Source organism: Chrysochloris asiatica, unplaced genomic scaffold (assembly GCF_000296735.1).
Source record: "Chrysochloris asiatica unplaced genomic scaffold, ChrAsi1.0 scaffold00167, whole genome shotgun sequence".
NCBI classification, from domain to species: Eukaryota; Metazoa; Chordata; class Mammalia; order Afrosoricida; family Chrysochloridae; genus Chrysochloris; species Chrysochloris asiatica.
The window spans coordinates 5307854-5333855 of record NW_006408685.1 but is presented as its reverse complement, the minus strand read 5'-3'; the positions used below and the strand labels follow the sequence as shown (position 1 = coordinate 5333855).

Genomic DNA, 26002 nt, shown 5'->3' with positions numbered 1-26002 from the left:
TTGCATTTCCAACCCTCACATTCAGTCCTGATAGCAATTATTCACTGTTGTACCACAAGAGATCCATCACCATCTCCTTTCATCAGCCCCACCCAGACAGATTGGATACTACTCAGTGGAGATTCTACCTTCATCCGCACCATCTGGATCTAGGCTCCCTCTTGAAAGCTTGTAAGCCAATTGCTTATTGCCTTTGTAGTCCCCCCACCCCCATTTTGGGTAGTCAGTGTCCAAGTCGCGCATCCCTGTCTACTCCGTGTATGGAGGGGGTGGTAATAATCCTCACTGTAAACATTTGTTCCATCTTTTGAACTACTGCATCCATAGATGTAGATCAGGTTCATCAAATTGTATCACATTACTCTTTTTTTCCTCTTCTTTCTTCTTTGAGTTGAACTCTGATCATCCAGTCATTGAAGCCAGGTCAAGTGGATGATATCTGCAAGTGTGGGTGTTCTTATGCATATGCCCTCTCTTATCAGCTGGATGCTTCACTTTGCACTCTAGTCCTCTATGGCTATGTCACTGACTTTGGGCCCAAAAGCCCCAGGTCTTGCCACACTACTGGCTGACCAGGTCTCCACCTGGGTTCACAGGAGTCTATTGAACATTGTAGGGCTTAGCTCACAGCTTCATTGATGTTTTTCCTTCACTTCCCCTTATTGGTGACGAATGTTGTCACTAATCAGAGTGTGTATTCTCATTGAGTTTTAGTCTTGGAAGGGGGTTTGTCCTGAGCGGACCCAACTACTTGCCTTGATGTCTCCTGGGCAAGCAGCTTGCTTATTATTGTAGTAATCAGTCGGACTTCCGTTATTGTTTTGTATTTTTCCTATAGGTGTTTCTTTCAGAAGTATCTTTTGATTTTCTAGTTGCTCCAGTTCGGTCTGCTTGTGCTTTCAAGAGGAAATTTCATACCTCAGAAGATTCTGGGTGAGGTTCAGGATTCCACCTGTGGTTTTATGTAATTCAGTGGCTCTGCAGGAAGCTTCCCTCACTGGGCACGTTGTAGCCCCATTTTAGGCATTCAAATCAGTTATAGGCAGAAGAGGGACTAACAGTCTTTCTATGGTGCTGTTTCTGGCTATTCCTTTCTCTCCCCCTCAAGTGTCTATTTAATAATGGTATGCCAGGGAAACCAAGATTCAAAACACAAGCAAGCATCTTAACATTATTTCCCCGCTTTTCCCCATTCCAACCATGTCTCAATCACTGTATCCCAGAGCCATGTTGTTCCAAGTTTGTGCATACATCATTATTCACCTCTGTTCTACTTAGCCTATGCAAACCTGCCTAATTGTTTTCCCATCCACTTTGAGCCCTGCAGGCTGGAAGGCACTCAAAATGTGACTGGGGAAGAGCTGCCTCCTCAAAATAAAGTTGGACCGTGATAACACGAATGGAGTAAAGCCTGTGGGACCTTCATTTGCTGATTGGGCAAAACTCAAAATGAAGAGAAACAGCTGTAAACATCTTTTGAAAATTGGAACATGGAATGTAACCAGTATAAATCTAGGAAAATTGGAAGTTGTCAAAAATGAAATACAATGCATAAACATCAGTCTCTTAGGCATTAGAGAGCTGAAATGGACTGGTATTGGCTATTTTGAATATGACAATCACATGGTTTACTATGCCGGGAATGACAAATTGTAGAGGAGTGGTGTTGCATTCATCGTCAAAAAGAACATATGCAGATCAGTCATAAGGTACAATGCTGTCTGTGATAGAATAATATCCATGCACATACAGGGAAGCCCAGTTAGTACCACTATTATTCAAATTTACATACTAACCAGTAAAGCCAGTAAGGATGAAATAGAACATTTCTACCACCTTATTCAAGGAGCTCTGGTAGCGTAGTGGTTACGAATCGGGCTGCGAACTGCAAGGTCAGCAGTTCGAAACTACCAGCTGTTCCACGAGAGAAGGATGAAGCTTTCTGCTTCTGTAAAGATTTACAGTCTCGGAAACCCTTTACAGAGTCGCTGTGAGTCAGAACCGACTCCATGGCATATAACCACCACCACCACCAACTTCTTCAATCTGAAATTGATCAAACATGCAATCAACATGTATTGATCATTACTGGTGATTGTAATGCAAAGTTTGAGAGCAAAGAGGAAAGGTCAGTAGTTGGAAAATATGGCCTTGGTGATAGAAATGATGCTGGAGAACACATGATTGAATTCTGCAAAACCAATAATTTGTTCATCTCAAAAACCTTCTTTAGACAGCATAAGAGACAACTTATACAAATGGACCTCCAGATGGAATACATAGAAATCAAATTAACTATATCTGTGGAATGAGATGATGGAAAAGCTCCATATCATCAGTGAAAACAAGTTCAGGGGCAGACTGTGGAACAGACCATCAATTACTCATCTGCAAATTCAAACTGAAGCTGAAGAAAATGAAAACAAGTCCATGAGATCCAAAGTATGACCTTGAATATATCCCACCTGAATTTAGAGATCATCTGAAGAACAGATTTGATACATTAAACACTAAAGACCGAAGACCAGAAGAGTTGTGGGATGACATCAAGAACATCATACGTGAAGAAAGCAAAAAGTCATTGAGAATACAAGAAAGAAGGAAAAGGTCAAAATGGATGTCAGAAGAGACACTGAAACTTGCTCTCCAGCATAGAGATGCTAAAGCAAATGGAAGAAATGAGGGAGGTCCAAGAGCTAAACAGAAAATTTCAAAGATCAACTCGAGAAGATAAAGCCAAATATTAGAACAAAATTTGCAAAGATCTGGAATCAGAAAACCAAAAAGGAAGAACACGGTCAGCATTTCTCAAGCTGGGAGAACTGAAGAAAAAAAATTCAAGCCTCGACTTTCATTATTGAAAGATTCTCTGGGCAAATTATTGAACAATGCAGAAAGCATCAAGAGAAGATGGAAGGAATACACAGTTACTGTACCAAAATGAAATGGTTAATGTTCAACCATTTCAAGAGGTAGCATATGATCAAGAGCCAATGATACTGAAGGAGGAAGTGCAAGATGCATTGAAGGAATTGGCAAAGAACAAGGCACCAGGAATCGATAGATTAAAAATTGAAATCTTACCAAAAAGTCAAGCGGCACAAGAGGCACTCACTCATCTCTGCCAGGAAATTTGGAAGACAACTATCTGGCCAATTGATTGGAAGAGATCCATATTTGTGCCCATTTCAAATAGAGGTGACCCAACGGAATGTGGAAATCATTGCACAGACTCTTTGATATCCCATGTGAATAAAGTTTTACTAAAGATAATACAGAAACGGCTACAATCATACATTGACAGAGAACTTCTAGAGGTTAAGCTGGATTCAGAAGAGGCCGTGAAACAAAGGATATCATGGCTGATGTCCGATGGATATTGGCTGAAAGCAGAGAATATCAGAAAGATATTTACTTGTGCTTTATAGACTATGCATAGGCTTTTGATTGTGTGGATCAATGCAAGCTGTGGACATTGCGAAGTATGAGTATTCTGGAACGCTTAATTGTGCTCATGAGGAATCTGTATCTGGACCAAGAAGCAGTTGTTCGAACAGAACATGGGAACACTGAATGTTTTAAAATTAAGAAAGATGTCCGACAAGGTTGTATTCTTTCACCATACTTATTCAACCTGTATACTGAGTAAATAATCCAAGAAGCTCGGTTGTATGAAGAAAAATGTGGCATCAGGATTGTAGGAAGACTCATTAACAACCTGCGATATGCAGATGATACAACCTTGCTTGCTGAAAGTGAAGAGGACTTAAAACATTTACTGATGAAGCTCAAAGAGCACAGCCTTCGGTATGGATTACATCTCAATGTCAAGAAAACAAAAATCCTCACCACTGGACTAATAAACAACATTCTTATCAATGGAGAAAAGATTGAAGTTGTCAAGGACTTCATTCTTCTTGGATCAACTATCAACACTCATGGAAGCAGTAGTCAAGAGATCAGAGGACGTCTTGCATTGGGCAAATCTGCACAAGACCTTTTTAAAGTGTTGAAGAGCAAAGATGTCAGTTTGAGGACTAAGGTGCACCTGACCCAAGCCATTGTATTTTTGATAACCTTATATGCATGCAAAAGCTGGACATTGAATAAGGAAGATCATAGAAGAATTGATACCTTTGAGTTACGGTGTTGGTGGAGAATATTAAAAGTACCAAAAGAACCAATAGATCTGTTTTGGAAGAAGTACAGCCACAGAGTGCTCCTTAGAGGCCAAGATAGCTACACTTCGTCTCTCATACTTTGGACATATTGTCAGAATGGACCAGTTGCTGGAGAAGGATATCAAGTTTGTAAGGTGGAGGGTTAGAGAAAAAGAGGAAGACCCCCAACAAGATGGATTGGCCAAGTGGCAGCGTCAGTGGACTCAAGCGTGGCAACAGTAGTGAGGTTGGCCCAGGATCGGACATTGTTTCGTTCTGCTGTGCATAAGGTCGCTATGGGTCGGTATCAACTCGATGACACCTAACAGCAACAACAGCAGTTTCACTCAATATAATGTCCTCTAGGTTCATCCATGGTATGTGGTGGCTTGCAGCTTCCTTGTTATTCTTTAAGGTAGCATAATATTCCATTGTGTGTATGTCCCACAGTTTGTTTATCCTTCCTTCAGTTTTTAGGCTGTCTCTCTTTTTCCTATGGTAAATAGTGCCTCTATGAACATTGGTGTGCATATATCTATTCGTGTTATGGCTCTTATTTCTTGTGGGTAAATACCAAGTAGAGGAATTACTAGATCATAAGGTATTATTTCTCTTTCCAGACTTCTGAGGAAGCACCATATTGCTTTCCAGAAAGGTGTGACCATTTTGCAATCCCACTAGCAATGCAGCAGCATCCCAGTGTCTCCAAATCCTCTCCAGCATTTATTGTCCTCTACTTTTTTGATTTTTGCTTTTATTGCTGTTATTGTACTCTCAGTACCCCTTCTGCTATGTCCCAAAGATTTTTGTATGTTGTGTTTTCGTTCTCATTTGTTTCTAAGAACTTTGTGAATTCACATTTAATTTCTTCCTTTACCCAGTCGCTTTTTATCAGGGTGTTATTCAGTTTCCATGTATTCGACTTTATTTCCTTGTTCTTCTTATTTTTATTTTCTAGTTTAATAGCATTGTGGCCTCAAAAGATGCTTTGTAATATTTTGATGTTTGTTAATTTTTGGAGGCTTGCTTTGTGACCTGACACATGGTCAATTCTGGAGAATGTTCCAAGTGCACTGGACAAGAATATGTATAGTGCTGTTGTTGGGTTTGATGCTTTGTACACATCTATGAGGTCAAGTTGGTTGATTGTGCTTTTTAGTTCCTCTGTAACTTTGTAGAGTTTCTTTCTGGTTGTTCTGTCCTTTTTGAAATTGGCGTATTAAAATCTCCCGCTATAATTGTAGATTGATCTATTTCTTTCTTCATTTATATTATCGGTTGCTTCATATATCTTGGTGCTTTTCCATTGGGAGCGTAGATATGTATTATGGTTATGTCATCTTGCTCACTTGATGATGAGATAGTGTCCTTCTTTATCTCTTATGGTAGTTTTTATGTTAAAGTTCACTTTATCAGAGATTAGTATTGCCACTCTTACTTGTTTATTATTGACAGTATATTGTTTTCCATCCTTTATCTTTTAGTCAGTTTTTGTCTTTGTGTGTAAGGTGCGTCTCTTGCAGGCAACATATTAAAGGGTCTTGTTTTCTCATCCATTCTGACAGTGTGTCTTCATAGGTGCTTTTAATCCATTGACATTCAGTGTAATCATCAATTAGGTATGAATTGATTTCTGCCATTATGTTAATTTTTGGTTGTTGTTGTTATGTGCCGTGGAGTCGGTTCCAACTCATAGCGACCCTGTACAGGGTTTCTGAGGATGTAAATCTTTATGGGAGCAGAGAGCCTGAACTTTCTCCCGTGTAACAGCTGGTAGTTTCGAACTGCTGACCTTGCAGTTCACAGCCAGATTCGTAACCACTATGCTACCAGAGCTTTGTTCTGCCTGCCTTCTTGTGCTGAGTTAGTGTTTTTGTGCTGTTTATTGTCAATTTCTTCCTAGTTTTCATGTTTCCTTGTTTGCTTGGATGTTCATTTTCATGGTTAGTTGTGAAGTATTAACTTTCTTTGGGGTTACCCTATAGTCTATTAACTTTTTCCAGCATTTAAGTCATTCTATCGTATCCTGTAATCTACCTGACCTCCTCAACACCTGATCTCCGTTGCTATATTTTTCACTTCTTTGACATTGTTATTATTTTGATGTCTGATTGACCTCCCAACTCCTTTGAATTTGTTGTTGTAATTTTCTTCTGTTCTGTACTCTGCTGTCTGTTGTCTGAGTTTCAGGTGGTGTTGCCACGTCTGTCAAACTCTGGTTGTTGTTTGTTCTTGTTGGTTTTCATTCCAAAGAACTCCCTTTACGATATTTTGAAGTACTGGATTGGCTTTGAGAAAATCTCTTAGCTTCTGTTTATCCTCAAATTTTTTTATTGCACCATCATATTTGATTGACAGTTTAGCCTGTGGAACCAGTGGGGCTGTTTCTCTCTGTGCCATGGGAAAACTGTGGGCTGACCACTGGACTCTTTTGAGGTGCACGCCCACTTGCCCGAAGGCCTCCAGGCTGGGCAAAGAAGGCCCTTTCACCAGTTTTAGCACTGGTTTACTGTGCAGGTTGGGCTGCGGTCCTGCCCTCTGACTTCAGCCCAGGTGGGGTTGCTGCAGAGGAAGTCCTGTGCCTTGATCGATTCCTAAATCACAATATTTTCCTTTAACCGTGATTTTTCCACCGGTGGGTGCCGGAAACTGGCATCCTGCATCTTATGCTTGACTGGGGCTGTTCCGTGATAGCAGCTTCTCTGGGTTTTCAGCGCCTGTCCTACCTGACTCTGCTTCTGCCGCCTCCAAAACTGGAAGTCTCCTGCTCACCAATTTTTAAGGGATATTTGTATCCACTCCACTCAGTACCCAGTCTTCGAGGCAGCAAATTTTCCTTGCAGTCTCTTGAAGTAGAGTTTATTTCTAGGTCACCCTTAAATTGGTAGGTAACAATTTGAGATATGAGGTTTATAGTGTCCAGATTACCCACATTGCATAGTTTTTGGTTTTGCTTCCTCTTTCCAATACTTCATATACCATGAAGTCTGTTACAGATGACTTTAAAGCAAATCCAAATCCTAGTTTTATTGTTTATTCCTGTGGGTTCCTGTGTTTACCAGATCATGCTTACACATAATGTGCTTTAAAAAAAAAACAAAACCCCAGCATTTTTAGTTGAATTTCGCAGGAAGGTTAATGAGGATTTATTTCTGTTCTATTGTACTTCATCTGTTTCATGTTTTTGACATTAGCTTTCTTTTTTTTTTGTCTCTAGCTCCCGATATATACTGCACCACCTCTGCAGTCTAACTATATTGAAGAGCAGCCTGGTAATTTGCAGTTGGGCTTTGCTTCCATCCGCCATACGACTGGTAGATACATTGGCTGGTTCAAGGTAAGTAAATTGTGATAATTTAATATTGGAGGTTTCTTATTTGTATTGTTGTTGTTGTCAGGTGCCATCGAGTCGGAACCGACTCATAGCGACCCCATGCACAGCAGAACGAAACAATGTCCGATCCTGGGCCAACCTCACTACCGCTGCCACACTTGAGTCCATCAATGATGCCACCTGGCTGATCCATCTCATTGGGGGTCTTCCTCTTTTTCTCTGACCCTCCACCCTACCCAGCATGACATCCTTCTCCAACGATTGTTTCCTCCGGACAATATGTCCAAAGTAGGAGAGACGAAGCTTAGCCATCCTGGCCTCCAAGGAGCACTCTGGCTGCACTTCTTCCAAAGCAGATCTATTGGTTCTTTTGGCAGTCCATGGCACTTTCAGTATTCTCCTCCAACACCACAACTCAAAGGCATCAATTCTTCTACGATCCTCCTTATTCACTGTCCAGCTTTCGCATCCATATGAGGCTATTGAAAATACCATGGCTTGGGCCAAGCGCACCTTAGTCCTCAAGCTGATATCTTTGCTCTTCAACACTTTAAAAAGTTCCTGTGCAGCAGATTTGCCTAATGCAATACGTCGTCTGGTCTCTTGACTGCTATTTCTGTGAGTGTTGATAGTTGATCCAAGAAGAATGAAGTCCTTGACAACTTCAATCTTTTCTCCATTAATAAGAATGTTGTTTATTGGTTCAGTGGTGAGGATTTTTGTTTTCTTGACATTGAGATGTAATCCATACCGAAGGCTGTGCTCTTTGATCTTCACCAGTAAATGTTAATTAAGTATTCTCATAGTAGGTAAATAGAAAAGCTAGCTATAGACTTGGATACAATGCTATGTTATTAATCTCTATTCCCAAAATACTGAGAAAATATTTTTTTATAAAAGTAAAGCAATAACTATTTATCTATTATTTCATCTGTCAAGTGAACTTTTTGATATCATTTCAGAAATTTAGGCTATTGTAGCTGATTAACAACAATTTCACAGATTTTAATGTCATTATTCCCTTTTTTTTAGGGTGTATATGTCTTTGTGAAAAATGGGATAGTGGATACAGTACAATTTGGAAAAGGTAGGTAAGTAAGTGGTCCACAATTAGAAAGGTTCTTATTTTTTTTTTTTAATTGCATGGTTTAAATGTGACAAACATTAACATGACATGCTATCCATTATCACGCTCTTGCCAATTCATAAATTGATAAAACACTGTGTAGCTAAAAATTATAGCAAAACTAGAGTAGCTACTATTTATTTCATGAGGATTATATATTAAGGCAGTGTGCTTATTAGCATTTTACAGAATTTATCTAATTTTAGTTGTTAGCAATTTTGTAAAAGTTAGTATTATAATTATCCCCATAATACAAATGAAGAAACTGAAGTTTAGAAATGTTAAATTAGTCACAAAGGTCACATAGCTAGCTAGTGGTCAGTGTCTGGACTTACACAGACGCCTGTTTTAACTATTAAGTCCATGCAATGAACTCACAAAGTATAAGTTAAGATGCCTTCATTGTTGTTAAATATTTTAAATAAATATCATTTGCTGTTAACAAACAACAACAGTATTTTGCTATCCCTTGCTAAGAAATAATATGACAGGCACCCCGGAAAATTTTTAGGTTGGAAAGCATGTTTGACTGCAGTTTTTGGTATGGCAAGAGGTATGTTGTTGGGCACCACAGAGTCGGTTCCAACTCAGCGACCTTATGCACAACAGAACAAATCAGTTCTGCATCATGCCCACCATCAATAGCTTGAGCCCATTCCTAATGTCACTTTCCCAGTCCATCTTGTTGGGAGTCTTCCTCTTTTCCACTGACACTCTGCAACACCAAGCATGATGTCCTTCTCCAGGGAATGGTCCCTCCTGATAATACGTCCAAAGTATGAGAAAATATGTCCAAAGTCTTGTGATCCTCGCTTCTAAGGAACATTCTGGCTATGCCTATTGCAACACAGGTCTGTTTGTTCTTCTTGCAGTCCATATACTTTCCATATTCTTCTATAACACCATAACTCAAACGCATCAGTTCTTTAGCTGTCTTCCTTATTCATTGTCCAACTTTCACACGTAAATGAGGTTATTGAAAACACCAGGGATTGGGTCAGGCGCACCTTAGTCCTCAAACTGACATCTTTGCTCTTTAAAGAGGCCTTTTGCAGCAGATTTGCCTAAAGCGATACATTGTTTGATATCTTGACTGCTGCTTCTATGAGTGTTGATACAGAAACCAAACAAAGTGAAGTCTTTGACAATTTCAATCTTTTCTTCATTTATTATGATGTTATTATCTATCGGCCCAGTTGTGAGGATTTTTTTTTTTTCTTCTTTACATTGAGGTGCAAACCATACTAAAGCCTATGGTCTTTGAACTGCCTCTGTGAATTATTTTAAGTCCTTTTCACTTTCAGCAAGCAAGGTTGTGTCATCTGCATATCACTGGTTGTTAATGAGTCTTCCTCTAGTCTTGATGCCACATTCTTCTTCATTAATCCAGCTTCTCAGATTACTTGCTCAGCATACAGGTTGAATAAGTATGGGGAAAGAATACAACTCTGGCACACACCTTTGATGATTGTTATCCATTCAGTGTCCTCTTGTTCTGTTCCAATGACTAAAACTTCTTGGTCTTCAGATTCATCATGAGCACAGTTAAGTGTTCTGGAATATCCATTCCTCCCCATGTTATCCATAGCTTATTGTTTTCCACACAGCCAAAAGCCTTTGCTTAGTTAATAAAGCACAGGTACACATTTTTCTGCTATTCTTTGCTTTCAGCCAAGATCCATCTGACAGCAGTAATGATATCCCTTGTTCCATGTCCTCTTCTGAATCTGCCTTGAACTTCTGGCAGTTCCCTGTCAATGTAATGATATAGTCATTTAAAAATTCTATTAAAATTTTATTTGTACATTATATTAATGATATTGTCCAGTGATTTCTGCATTTCATTGGAATGGGCATAAGTATGGATCGTTTCCAGTCAGTTGGCAAGGTAGCTGTCTTCCAAATTGCTTGGCATAGATGAGTATCTCCAGTGGTGCCTCAGTTTGTTGAAAGATTTCAATTTATATTCCATCAGGTTCCAGAGCCTTGTTCTTTGCCAGTGCCTTCAGTGCACGTTGGACCTCTACCTCTAGTACCATTGTCTCTTGAGATGGTTGAACATCCACCACTTATTTTTTCTTATTGTTGGAGATGTTGTGCTAATGTGTTGATTTTGGTTCTTTCCTTTTGGATGTGTGCACTTATTCTAATAAATTGTCTTCTCAGCACTGCTTTGCCATGCCCCAAAGATTTTGATATGTTGTGTTTTCAGTCTCTTTTGTTTCTAGGAACTTTGCGTATTTATCTTTTATTATTTTACTACCCAGTGGCTTTTGTTGTTAGGTGCCGTCGAATCTATACCAACTTATAGCAACCTTATGCACAGCAGAACGAATAAGGTCAGGTGTTTGTATCCATGTATTTGACTTTATTTCCTTGGTCTTCCTGCTGTTGATTTCTCATTTTATAGCATTGTGGTCTGAGAAGATGCTTTGCAGTATTTTGATGTTTGTAAATTTATGGAGGCTTATTTTGTGGCCTAACACATGGTCAATTCTGAAGAATGTTCCATGTGCACTAGAAAAGAATATGTATTGTGCTGTTGTTGGGTTTAACTGCTCTGTACATGTCTGTGAGGTCAAGTTGGTTGATTGTGTTGTTTAATTCCTCTCTGTCTTTGTCAGGTTTCTTCTGGTTGGTCTATCCTTTCTAGAAAATGGTGTATTAAAATCTCCCACTATTATTGTAGATTTATCTATTTCTTTCTTCATATCTGTTAGGGTTTGCTTTATGTATTTTGGGAGGTTTTCACTGGGAGCATAGATATGTATTATGGTTATATCATCCTGTTCAATTGACCCTTTAATCATGAGATAATGTCCTTCTTTATCTCATGCTGGTTTTTGCCTTAATGTTTTTATGTTATCAGAGATTAGTATTGCTACTCCTGCATGTTTTTGATAACAACTAACTAGATAAATATTTTTTCCATCCTTTAACTTTCTATCTGTTTTTGTCTTTGTGTGGAAGGTGTGTCTCTTACAGACAGCATATTGAAGGATCTTGTTTTCTTATCCATTCTTCCGCTCTCCGTCTATTAACTGGTGCATTTAATCCGTGACATTCAGTGTAATTATCAATAAGTATGGATTAATTGCTGTCATTATGTTTTGTTTTGTTTTTTTGTGGTACTGCTGGTTTCTTTATTCTGCATGCTTTCATGTGCTGAGTTCATGCTTTTTGTGTTCTTGTCAGTTTCTTCATAGTTTTAATGTTTCCATGTTCTTCTTGGGTTTTCATTTTCTTTATATGTAGAGTATTACTTTTCTTTGAGGTTACACTATATTCTATTAACTTTTTCCTCCATTTAAAATAGTCTATATTTTATCCTTCAGTCTACCTGACCACGACACCACCTGGATCTCTGTTCCTATATTTCATATTGTAATTGTTTTGATCATAGACTGACCTCCCAGATCCTCTGAATTAGTTCCTGTACTTTTGTTATGTTCTGGACTCTTCCAATTGTCAGATGAGTTCTGGGTGGTGCTGCCACATATGCCAGTCTTTGGTTGTCTTCTGTTCTTGTTGGTTCTTAGTCCAGAGAACTCCGTTTTGGATGTTTCGATGTGCTGGGGGTAGGGGGCTTTGACAGAGTCCCTTAACTTCTGTTTATCCATGAATATTTTTATTACACCAGCATATTTGATTGACAGCTTTGCTGGGTAGACAATTCTTGGTTGGCAGTGTTTTTTCTTTCAGGGTTTCTATATATGTCTCCCTCTTGCCTTCTTCCCTACATGGTTTCTACTGTAAGATCAGAACTTAATCTGATTTGCTTGCCTTGATAAGTAACACTTCTCTTTTCCCTAGCTGCTTTCAGGATTCTCACCTTGTCTTTTTTTTTTTTTTTTTTTTTTATGGTATTTCTTGGTGATTTTCTTTTGGGGTCTACATTTTTTGGGATTCATTGAGCTTCTTGAATGTTTATCGTCCACTTCTGAATATGACTTGAACCTCTTACAGTTCCCTGTCAATGTACGGTTGCAACTGTTTTGTATTGTCTTTAGTGAAACTTTTCTTGCATGGAATCTATAATATTGTCTAATGATTTCCACAATCCATTGGGTCACCTCTCTTTGGAATGGGCACAAATATGGATCTCTTACAGTCAGTTGGTCACTTGGTCATCTCCCCTCACTTCATATCTGCTGGATAGTTCACTCTCCGCTCTAGTCCTCTGTGGCCATGTCACTGCCTCTGAGCCCAGAAGTTCCCGGGTCTTGCCATATTGCTGGCCATCCAGGTCTCCACCCAGCTTCACAGGGGTGTATTGAATGTGGTCAGACTTAGCTCAAAACTTCAATACTGCTTTTTCCCCCTCTTCCCCTTACTGGTGACCAACGTGGTCACCAGCCAGACCACATGCCTGCTCATGTATTCCCCTTGAGTCTTGGAAGGGGGTTTGCTCTGAGGGGTCCCAACAACTTGTCTTGATGGCTCCCGGGCGAACAGGTTACTTGTTCTTGTAGTAATCAATCAGACTGCCGTTATTGTTTCGGATTTTTCCTGCCGGTCTTTCTTTCATGGAGTATCTTTTGTTCTTCTAGCCACTCCAGGCTGGGCTACTTGTCCTTTCCAGTGCAAATTTCCTACCTCAGAAGATTCTGGGTGGGGTTCTGGATTCCACCTATGGTCTTGTGCAATGTAAAGGCTCCACAGAAAGCCTCTTTCACTGGGCAACTTCTAGCCCCCTTTAAGGGATTATAGACTGAAGACAGACTTACAAACTTTCTATAGTGATGATTCTGGCGATTCCTTTCTCCCTACCTCAAGTGTCTATTTTACAATGGTAGGCAAAGGAAACCAAGGTTCAAAAGACAGCTAAGCATCTTAACATTATTCCCCTCTTTTACCCCTTCAAACCATGCCTCAATCCCTGTATCCCGGAGCTCTGTTGTTCCAAGGTTGTGTATACATCATCATTTACATCTTTCCCACTTGGCTCATGCCAACCTGCCTAACTGTTCTCCCATTAACCTTGTTCTTTCCATTCTCCTCCCCCTTCTTGTGTATTGTCCCACCCTGAACCCTCGCCCCACCCAAGCAATTTTGTGTCAATTTCTGCCCTGTGCTCTATCTGCCTTCCTCCCCTCCTCTCATCCCATACCTACTGATGATCAGCAAATATATATATTTAATTTTTTTCCTCTTTTAGGGTGGTTTCTTTTTCTTAATCTTATACAATAATGGTCTTATGCAGTATTTCCCCTTTTGTGACTGACTAATTTCACTCAGCATAATGTATTCAAGATTTATCCATGTTATATGGTGGCTTGCAGCTTCCTTGTTCTTCAAGGTAGCCTAGTATTCCATTGTGTATGTACCACAGTTTGTTTATCCATTCTTCAGTTGATGGGCACTTAGGCTGTCTCTATCTTTTTGCTATTGTAAATAGCGCTCCTATGAAAATTGGTGTGCATATATCTACTAGTGTTATGGCTTGTATTTCTTGTGGGTAAATACCAAGTAGAGGAATTGCTAGATCATAAGTTATTTATGTTTCCAACCTTCTGAGGACGCACCATATTGTTTTCCAGAGTGGTTGGACCATTTTGCAGTACAACCAACAATGTAGAAGGGTCCTAGTCTCTCCACATCCTCGCCAGCATTTATTGTCCTTTACTTTTTTTATCTTTGCTGTTATTGCTGTTGTGAGATGATATCTCAATGTTGTTTTGATTTGCATCTCCCTAATGGATAGTGATTGAGAACATTTCTTCATGTGTTTGTTGACTGCCCAGATCTCTTCCTTGGTAAAGTGTTTGTTCATATCCTGTGACCATTTTTTAATTGGTTTATTTGTCCTTTTCTTGTAGAGGTGGTGTTGTTTCCCATATATTTTACAAATGAGTCCCTTGTCTGATGTGTTGTTGCAAAACATTTTTCCCATTCTGTGGATTCCCTTTTTACTCTTTTATTGAAGTCTTTTGATGCACATACATTTTTAATTTTTAGTATGTCTCACTCACTATTTTGTCTACTCTACTTTTCTTTGTGTGCTTTTCAAAATGTTTGGTATTCTGTGTATTCCCTGTATTAGAGCCCTCACATTTGTTCCTATTTTTTCATTGATGACTTTCATAATTTTAGGATTCATATTTAGGTCTGTAATCCATACTGAGTTGGATTTCATTGTACCAGTACCAGGCTGTTTTAACCACTGTAGCCGTGTATTAGAATTTGAAATTGGGGAGTGAGAGGCTTCCAACCTTATTCTTCTTCTTGAGCAATGTATCCTGGGTCTCCTTCCTTTCCATATAAAGTTTGTAATTGTCTTTTCCATCTCTTTGAAGAATGTCTCTGGAATCTGGATTGGGATTGCATTATATATGTAAATAGCTTTGGGTAGTATTAACATTTTCACAATGTTGAGTCTTGCTATCTAGGAAAATGGTATATTCTTCCACTTTCGTAAGTCTCTTTTGGTTACATGTAGTAGTGTTTTGTAATTCTCTTTGTATAGGACCTTTGTTTCTCTGGTTACATTTATTCCTAAATATTTCATCCTTTGGGTGGCTATTGTAAATGGTATTTCTTTCCTAATCTCTTTTTCAGCACTGTCATTGTTACTATAGAGGACTCGAACTGATTTTTGTATGTTGATCTTATACCCTGACACTTTGCTGAATCCTCCAATGATGTCTAGTAGCTTTTTTTCACTGAGTTGTTGTAGTTTTCTATGTATAGGATCATATCGTCTTCAAATAGAGACAGTTTTATTTCCTCTTTGCCAATTTAGAGCCCTTTAATTTCCCTTTCGTGCTGTATAGCTCTGGCTAATACTTCCCAAACAATATTGAATAGGAGTGGTGACAAAGGGCATACTTGTCTGCTTCCTATGCACAGATGCCAGGCTTTCAGTTTTTCTCCATTGAGAGTTATGTAGGCTGTTGGTTTTGTATATATGTTCTTGATTATGTTGAGGAATTTCCCTTCAATTCCCATTTTTTAAAATGTTTTATTGTGAATTATGTGATAGTTTATATGGGAGAACATTAGCTTTACATTCACCCTATCGTATATCATTTCATTGCCATGGTTACAATCCCCTCCATGCTTGTTCCCCGGTCATAAGTACATAGCCCCTCTCCCTTTCTGGGACTAAAGTCCCCAACCACTCTGTCTCTCCTCGTCATCATCTCTGCCTCCATCTCTGGTGTCACTGCTTCTCTGGGTAGGGTCCCGCTCTCGGCTCTTTTCCCTTGATAGTCCCAGGGACTCCTCTCCTTTGCTACAAAACGTCTACCTTTACATTTCCAAACCTCACCGTCAATCCTGATAATAATTATTCACTGTTGTACCACAAAAGAACCATCCTCATCTCCTTTAATCAGCCCCACCCAGACTGAATGGATACTACTCAGTGGAGATTCTACCTTCCTTCATGTCCTCTGGTTCTAGGCTCCCCCTTGAAAGCTTGTTAGCAAGTCACTTCTTGCCTTTGTAGTCCCCCTCCCCCAATTTTGGGTAGCCAATGTCCAAGTTGCCCATCCCTGTCTACTGTGTGTATGCAGGGGGTAAGAATGATCCTCTCTGTAAAGATATGTTCCCTCTTTTGAGCTACTGCCTCCATAGGTGTATTCCATCCGCAAATGAAGGTCCTGAAAGCTTTACTCACTTCGCGTCATCACAATCAACTCTACTTTGAGGAGGCAACTCTTCCCTAGTTGTATTTTATGTTCCTTCCCACCAGAGGTATTCATCTTCCAGCACTATATCTGACAATATTCTAGTGCTATTTACAATATTTCAATATTCAATTTTCTGGAGCAGTCAATGTTCCTTTGCTATTTATTATGTTTTTGGTGTCTTAACATTCAGAAGTATTTCCCCTCTCCTTCTTCCTAGTCTGTCTTATTCTGGAAGTTCAGCTGAAACCTTTTCTTCATGGGTAACCCTACTAGTATTTAATTGGGGTAGATTCATGAATCACAGCAACTCGTAAACCACCACAGTATGACAGCTGACAAATGAATGGTGGAGCAACAAACAAAACCTTCTAATATTCTTGGCTTAAATCAGTTATCAAAATAAATATGTAATGGAGAACAGAAAAATCGGCTAAAATTTAGATGTTTCTATGAAGTTAATTGGCACTGTGGGTTAATGTGCCAGACTGCAAGGCCGTTTGAACTGCAAGGTTGGCAGTTCAAGCTCACCAGCTGCTCCTTGGAAACCCTATACAGGGTTGTTATAGGTTGGAATCTACTCGACGGCACTTAACAACAACATGAAGTTAATAACCTATTATTGAATGTATGTGTAGGAACTAATTCCAAGTGATAACCTTTTATCAGTTTTGAAGTATATGGTTAAGTGATTTTCATTAAATAATTAGCTGTTATGGAACAATGTATTTTGGAATTACATAAAATCAGATACAATTTAAATATGTAAAAATTCAAAGAATCTGTAATTCTATTCACTCTTCATCTCTTTTTATCTAGGCTTATTTTTTTAATCCTTGATTAGTCTTCATTGGTTTTACCCAAAAGCAACTGTGCTCTGAGGTAGACTGGTGAGCAGTGGCAAACAGGACCTATTAGTTGAGTGTATCCTTAGAATATTATTCTAAGTTGTTTAAAAAAGTATCTATTTTGGTTCTTACTGAGTCTTACCAATACTTGAACAGATATGAGCAGAAACGTGCAGTATAGGGGTATAATACATAGTCGGTAATTCACCTTATAGTAATCCATATTACAGTGTATAGTGTAGCATTATACAAGGGTGAGTCAAAAATTATCCATACTCTGGCTGTAGAATTGATTTTAATCAACTTTTAGAAAAGACAAATACATCAGTTTTCAACATAATCTCCTTGCTTTTAAATACACTTGTCCATCAGTCAACAAGCTTTCGTATTTTCTTATTAACAAAATGTTTTAGGCTGAGTTGTGAGTCACAAATGCACTTCTGTCTTCACTTCTTCCTCAGAGGTGAATCTTCGTCCTCAAAGAGCTGCTTTTAGGGGACTAAACAGGCGAAAGTCTTATGAACTATAAGGAGTATGCTTTAACACCTTAAAATGACGTTTTTACAGAGTGTCAAAAGTGTGGATAAGAGGTATTGGGACGTGCATTGTCATGCAAGCTCACAACACCCTTGGAAAACAGTCTTCTGTGTTTAGTCCGAAGTTTAGGCTTCCGCTCTTCAGTGAGCATCTCACTGTAATGAGCACTGCTAATTGTTGAACCTTTTCTTGATAATGTTCCAATACTGGCCCTTGAGAATCCCAGAAAACTGTAAGCATCAATTTTTCAGCTGATAGATTGACTTTTGAACTCTTTCTTGGTCAGTGATTTGAGGATGTTTCAATTCTGTACTTTGCCATTTACTCTCAGACTCATAGTATTCAATCCATATCTCGTCACCAGGAATGATTTGTTAAAGAAACTTTAACCTTCCTTTCAGTATTGGTCCAAATTTTATTTGTTGATGTCCAAATGCTTCCGTTTATGTTCTTCAATCAGTTGTTATGGTACCTATCTCACACAGACTTTTTGAAACTCAAGTCTATTATGGATTATTTTGTAGGTGGTGCCATACCTGATTTGCAAATGATTTGCTACATAGTCCACTGTTACTCTTGTATTCAACAGAATCATTTCACATACACACTCAATGTTGTCGTCAGCCATGAACGTAGACAGGCATAATTTAACCAGAGTACAGTTAATTTTTGACTCAGCCTTGTATTTCATTAAAGAGTAATAGTCACCTGTATCATTAAGAAAACAAGTAATCTGTAAATCAATGACTGACAGAATATTTCATATTGTAATAAATACTTATTATAATTATCTTTCAAAGTACTGCTCTTGTTCTTATTTTATATAGTTCTTTTGAAGAATATTAAAAGCATCTACTTTTTTTTAATGTTTTATTGTGAATTATGTGATAGTTTACATGGAAGAACATTAGTTTTACATTTAAAACCATCTAATCTTTAACTTTTTTTCCATTATACCTATGTAGATTCTTATTTGTGATAAATCATTTACAGTAATTTTTTAACTGGTCTTTTTAGATGCATATATCTATCTAAAGAATCCTCCTGGAGATTTTCTTCCCAAAGTTGGAGTGATTACTGTCTCAGGATTGGCCGGCTTGATTTTGGCGAGAAAAGGTACAGTTTCAAAATATGTATTTGTATTCTTCTTTCAGTGTCCTTTTACTGCCATTAGGAAACTTCATAACTTTTTATTGAATATTATCAGTATGTTGTTGTTGTATGCCATTGAGTCAGGTTTCTGAGAGTGTAAATCTCTACGAGAGCAACAAGCCTCATTTTTCTTCCCTGGAGTGGCTGGTGGATTTAAACTGCCAACTGTGCAGTTAGTAACCCATTCTGGCACCAGGAATCCCATTAACAGTATGTTGTTGTTGTTGTTAAGTGTCATCGAGTCGGTTACAACCCATAGCAACCCTGAACAGGGTTTCCGAGGCTATAAATCTTTACAGGAGCAGAAAGCCTCATCTTTCTCCCCTGGAGCAGCTGGTAGTTTCGAACTGCTGACCTTGTGGTTTGCAGCCCAATTCATAACCACTAAGCTACCAGAGATCTTAACAGTATAAACTACAGTAAAATATTTTCAGTTCTATAGTACAGGATATTTCATTTTATTAATTCTGTCTTTAATAATATTGCTGTTCCAAAACCTGTCCAACATTATTTGTTATCAGGGAAATTATATTAAAACCATTATGAAATACCACTACACACCTATTAAAATTAAAAAGAGTGACCATACCATGTATAGTAGAGGATATGAAACATCTAAAACTCCTCATGCATTGTTGGTGATAATGCAAAATGGTGCAGCCATTCTTGAAAACAGTTTCTCCTAAAGTTAAATAAATATACACTTGCCATATGACCCAGCAATCCCACTCCTTGGTATATATTGTTATTGTTGTTAGGTGCCATCAAGTCGGTACCGACCCATAATGACCTTATGCACAGCAGAACTAAACACTGCCTGATCCTGGGCCAACCTTACTACTGTTGCCACGCTTGAGTCCATCGATGCTGCCACTTGGCCAGTCCATCTTGTTGGGGGTCTTCCTCTTTTTCTCTGACCCTCCACCTTACAAACTTGATATCCTTCTCCAGTGACTGGCCCAACCTGACAGTATGTCCAAAGTATGAGCGACGAAGTTTGGCCATCTTGGCCTCCAAGGAGCACTCTGGCTGCACTTCTTCCAACATAGATCTGTTTGTTCTTTTGGCTGCCCAATATTCTCCTCCAACACCATAACTCAAAAGCATCAATTCTTCTATGGTCTTCCTTATTCACTGTTCAGCTATCACATGCATATGAGGTTATAGAAAATACTATGGTCAGGCGCACCTTCGTCCTCAAGCTGACATCTTTGCTCTTCAGCACTTCAAAAAGGTCTTGTGCAGCAGATTTGCCTAATGCAATACGCCATTTGATTTCTTGACTGCTGCTTCTGTGAGTGTTGATAGTTGATCCAAGAAGAATTAAGTCCTTGACAACTTCAGTCTTTTCTCTGTTGATAAGAATGTTGTTTATTGGTCCAGTGGTGAGGAGTTTTGTTTTCTTTACATTGAGATGCAATCCATACCGAAGGCTGTGCTCTTTGATCTTCATCAGTAAATGTTTTAAGTACTCTTTATTTTCAGCAAGCAAGATTGTATCATTGGCATATCGCAGGTTGTTAATGAGTGTTCTGCAATCTTGATGTCATGTTTTTCTTCATACAACCCAGCTTCTCAGATTATTTGCTCAGTATATAGGCTGAATAAGTATGGTGAAAGAATACAACCCTTTCCCACACTTTTTAAAATTTTAAACCAGTAAGTGTTCTCATGTTCTGCTCGAACAACTGCCTCTTGGTCCAGGTACAGATTCCTCATGAGCACAATTAAGTCTTCCAGAATACTCATACTTCACAATGTTGTCCATAGCTTGTCATGATCCACACAATCGAAAGCCTTTGCGTAGTCAATAAAGCATAGGTAAATATCATTCTGATATTCTCTGCTTTCAGCCAAGATCCATTGGACATCAGAAATGACATCCCTCATTCCACAGCCTTTTCTGAATCCAGCTTGAACCTCTAGAAGTTCTCTGTCAATGTATGCTTGCACCCATTTTTGTATTACCTTTAGTAAAACTTTACTCACATGGGATATCAAAGATATTGTCTGATGATTTCTGCATTCTGTTGGGTCACCTCTCTTTGGAATGAATACAAATATAGATCTCTTCCAATCAGTCAGCCAGATAGTTGTCTTCCAAGTTTCTCGGTAGAGATAAGTGAGTGCCTCCTGTGCCGCCTCACTTTCTTGAAAGGTTTCAATTTTTTTCATATCAATTCCTGGTGCCTTGTTCTTTGCCAATGCACCTTGGACTTCCTCCTTCAGTATCATTGGCTCTAGGTCATATACTACCTCTTGAAATGGTTGAACATGAACCATTTCCTTTTGGTACAGTGACTCTTTGTATACCTTCCATCTTCTCTTGATGCTTTCTGCATCAATTTTCCCAGAGAATCTTTCAATAACGAAAGTCAAGGCATGAATTTTTTCTTCAGTTCCCCCAACTTGAGAAATGCAGAGCGTGTTCTTTCTGTTTGGTTTTCTGATTCCAGATCTTTGCACATTATGTTGTAATATTTGGCTTTATCTTCTCAAGCTGATCTTTGAAATTTTCTGTTCTGCTCTTGGACCTCCTCATTTCTTCCATTTGCTTTAGTATCTCTACACAGGGGAGCAAGTTTCAGTGTCTCTTTTGACATCCATTTTGACCTTTTCTTTCTTTCTTGTCTTCTCAGTGACTTTTTACTTTCTTCATGTATGATGTTCTTGATGTCATCCCACAACTCGTCTGGTCTTCGGTCTTTAGTGTTTAATGTATCAAATCTGTTCTTCAGATGATCTCTAAATTCAGGTGGAATATATTCAAGGTCATATTTTGGCTCTCATGGACTTGTTTTCATTTTCTTCAACTTCATTTTGAATTTGCATATAAGTAATTGATGGTCTGTTCCACAGTCTGCCCCTGGCCTTGTTTTCCCTAATGATATGGAGCTTTTCCATCATCTCTTTTCACAGAGGTATTCAATTTGATTTCTATGTATTCCATCTGGTGAGGTCCATGTGTATAGTTGTCTCTTATGCTGTCTAAAGAAGGTACTTGAAATGAACAAATAATTGGTTTTGCAGAATTCAGTCATGCATTCTCCATCATCATTTCTATCACCAAGGCCATATTTTCCAACTACTGATACTTCCTCTTTGTTCCTAACCTTTGTATTCCAGTCACCAGTAATGAGCAATACATCTTGATTGCATGTTTGATCGATTTCAGATTGAGGAAGTTGGTAGACTTCTTCTATTTCATCCTCACTGGCTTTAGTGGTTGGTGTGTCAATTTGATTAATCGTAGTATTAACTGGGCTTCCCTGTAAGCGCATGGATATTATCCTATCACAGACAGCGTTGTACCTCATGACAGATCTGGATATGTTCTTTTTGACAGTGAATGCAATACCATTCCTCTTCAATTTGTCATTCCTAGCATAGTAAACTATGTGGTCGTCAGATTCAAAATGGCCAATACCAGTCCATTTCAGCTCACTAGTGGCTAAGATATTGATGTTTATATGTTTCATTTCATTTTTGACAACTTCCAATTTTCTCAGATTCATACTTCATACATTCCATGTTCCGATTTTCAATGGATGTTTACAGCTGTTTTTCTTCATTTTGAGTTGTGCCCCATCAGCAAATGAAGGTCCTGTGGGCTTTTCTTCCACAGGCTTTACTCTGTTTGCCTCATCACCGTCAAATTGGTATACCAGTCTATAATCCTTGATGGCAACCACTGCTCCTCCCCTCATATCCAAACGTTCCAAAATTCACTGCAACATCGCATAGACCTCATGAATTGTCAAGAAAGTGGTTCATACAATTGTGGAAGCTAGCAAGTCCCAAATGCACAGTTCACATATCAGTTTTGAAGGTTCTCCTTATTCATGACATATCGGGCTGTTGACTCACACAGCTTTGGAAGCTGGCAATTAAGGTCAAGCCATTGGCTCAATTCCCAAGAAGTCCTACAGAGGTGAGCTTGGTTAGTCAAGCAAAGGAGTATCCTGCCCCTCATGTCACCAAGATGTATCATTTCATACCTAGTAATATGGTAAATCTCTTAGTCTAACATTGTGAACAAATTCTAATTGAAAGCATTGCTGTTGTTGTTAGCTGCCACCACCTTTCCACGGTTATGAAGTTCCAGGCATTGTGCTAAGTTTTGGAGTCCTGGTGTGGCGCTGTGGGTTAATGTGCCAGACTGCAAAGCCGTTTGAAGTGCAAGGTCGACGGTTCAAGCTCACCAGCTGCTCCTTGGAAACCCTATACAGGGTTGCTATGGGTCGGAACCGACTTGATGGCATTTAACAACAACAAGATGGTAAAATTGACCACACTCCTAGTTATTTTTCCAAGTTTTGGTTGTTGTTTTTTTTTTAAAGATTTTATTGTAAATTGTGTGATACTTTCATGAGAGAGCATTAGCCTTACATTCATCCTATTGTATATCGTTTCATTGCCATGATTACAATCTACTCCATACATCATCAAGCAACCAAAGCATATACCCTGCAAGCCTGCCACCTGGTCATCAGCACACAGTCCCTTCTCCCTCTCTGGGTCTAGAGTCCCCAGCCGCTCCATCTCTCCATGTTATCATCTCTTCCTCCATCTCTGGTGTCACTGCTTCTCTGGGTAGGGTCCCGCACGTCAGTCTTCTTCCTTGATCATCATAGGGACCTCCGCTCCTAGACTGCAAAGTCAACCACTTCCCTCCTTTTGTTAGAAAATGTCTACCTTTACATTTCCAACCCTCACAGTCAGCCCTGATAGTAATTATTCACTATTGTACCACAAGAGTCTTATCCCTGTCTCCTTTCATTAGCCCCATCCAGACAAATTGGAAACCACTCAGTGGAGATACCACTTTCCCCTGCATCCTCTGGATGTAGGATCTCTCTTGGAATCTTGTAAGCTAGTCACTTCTTGCCTTTGTGCCCCCTCCCCCCATTTCGGTTAGCCAATGTCTATTTGCCCATCCCTGTCAACCCTGTGTCAACTCCAGTGCTTTCCATGGTCAACGAGAAATCCAAGGAAGAAGTCAAGCCTGAGAACAACAATCGTATTAATTTGAAGGTGGCCAGGCAGGATGGTTCTGTGGTGCGGTTTGAGAGGCATACACCACTTAGTAAACTAATGAAAGCCTATTGTGAATGACAGGGTTTGTCAGTGAGGCAGATCAGATTCCTATTTGTCAGGCAGCCAATCAATGAAATAAATGCACTTGTACAGTTCGAAATGGAGGATGAAGATACAGTTGATATCTTTTAGCAGCAGACAGGAGGTGTCGTCTAAAAAGGGAGACTGCTCCTTTACTCCTGAACTCTGTTCCTACCTACCAAGAATATATTCTCAATTAGAAAACCACAATTTGGTTCCAACACATCCTGTCTACTACAATATAGTTTTCTCTATTGTTTTCATTTCCCCTTCCCCATTCCTTTATTGTACATAAAGTAACTGGTACGTGTGCACAAGCATATTGCAGTTTTTGTTTGGGTTTTGTGGGGTTTTTTTTATTTCTTTTTTACTAAAATGACCAATGGTATGTTTTGACTAACATGGAGTGGAGATGGGATTGGGGGAAATACTGGTTCTGTGAAAATTTCCCCTTCCTCCATTAGTGGCATGCTCATTCAGCTCTTTTCATATATTCCAGTAAGTTATTTTGCTCTCACTGTTTAACAAAAAACAACAACATAAGAACTCCTTGCATACCTTGGTGGATTAGAGAATTTCAATGTTTTTCATTTATCATTGTAAAACCAAGGGCAATTTCATAATTTTTTGTACCTAGCTGTTACATGTAGGGCAATCTATCTTTACATAGGGGTAAATTACTCTAAAAGAAATGAATCCTAGATAGTTTTCCATTAAAGTCAAGCATCTTGTTATTTAAATAAACTTCTAGTTTAAGATGAAAAAAAAAAAGAAAGAACAAATAAAAAGTTAAGCATAGAATTTCTGTATGACCCAACAGTTCTAAACTTAGCTATATCCCAAAAAGACAGAATACAAAAAGACACTTGTACATCAGTTTTCATTGTAGCAGTCTTTACAGTAGTTAAAAGGTATTAATAGCTTAACTGTCCAACATATGAATGGATAAGCAAAATGTATTATATACATAATCGAAATACTACTCAGCCAGAAAGAGAAATGAAGTTCTGATACATGCTACACACAAATTTGGTGAATCTGGAAAACAAGCTGAGTGAAATTTAGTCCCAAAAGAACAAATATTACATGACCTCAATTATTTGAAATTGGCAATTGTAAAAACATCAAAGTGTTTATCAGGGATTGGAATGGAGGGGGAAAAGGAAACCTTTGCTTAGGGGCCACTGAGTTTCTGTCAATGGTGGTAGGATAATTTGGAAAGGGATAATGTGATATTTGCACAGCATGATAAATGTAATCAGAGTTATTGAATTGAACAATTAAAATTTTGTATTGGCAAATGATACGTTATATTTTTGTGTTTTAAAAATGTAAAGAGTATAACATTTGCCACTTGATTTTTCATATGTACAATTCAAAGAAATCAATCACATGAATTCTGTTATATATTTCTACTATAGTAAAATAAAAGCAACAAATTATTAATAATTAATGAGTAATTTAATATTAAAGCAATAACAATAAAATAAAGAAATAATTAAAAACCAATATGATAATATGTCATATTATGTGTGGTGTGGCGCTGTGGGCTAATGCGTCAGACTGTAAAGTCATTTGAACTGCAAGGTCAGTGGTTCAAGTTCAACAGCTGCTCCTAGGAACCCCTATACAGGGTCGCTATGGGTCAGAATCGACTTGAAAGCACTTAACAACAACAACATGACAATATGCAATCAAAATGTATTGATCCTTACTGGTGATTAGAATACAAAGGTTGGGAGCAAAGAGGAGGCTTCAGTAGTTGAAAAAAATGGCCTTGGTGATAGAAATGATGCTGGAGAACACATGCTAGAATTCTAAAAAATCAATGATTTGTTCATTTCAAATACCTTCTTTAGACAGCATAAGAGACAACAATACACATGGACCTCACAAAATGGAATACATAAAAATCAAATTGACTACATCTGTGGGAAGAGATGATGGAAAAGCTCTATATCATCAGTCAAAACAAGGCCAGGAGCAGATTGTGGAACAGATCATCAATTACTCATATGCAAATTCAAACTGAAGCCGAAGAAAATGAAAACAAGTCCACGAGAGCCAAAATATGACCTTGAATATATCCCACCTGA

The 26002-nt window shown here is 38.7% G+C and overlaps 1 protein-coding gene and 1 pseudogene across 1 annotated transcript in view; both read left to right on the top strand.

Moving 5' to 3' along the window:
* LOC102822244 (apolipoprotein O-like) overlaps positions 1 to 26002 on the top strand; it is a 93791-nt gene that overhangs the window by 22298 nt on the left and 45491 nt on the right. The window contains exons 2-4 of the mRNA XM_006871311.1: positions 7378 to 7497; positions 8527 to 8581; positions 18654 to 18752. Coding sequence (XP_006871373.1) covers positions 7378 to 7497; positions 8527 to 8581; positions 18654 to 18752 — 274 coding nt within the window. The remainder of the gene's footprint in view (positions 1 to 7377; positions 7498 to 8526; positions 8582 to 18653; positions 18753 to 26002) is intronic.
* LOC102821863 lies at positions 23760 to 24041 on the top strand (annotated as a pseudogene).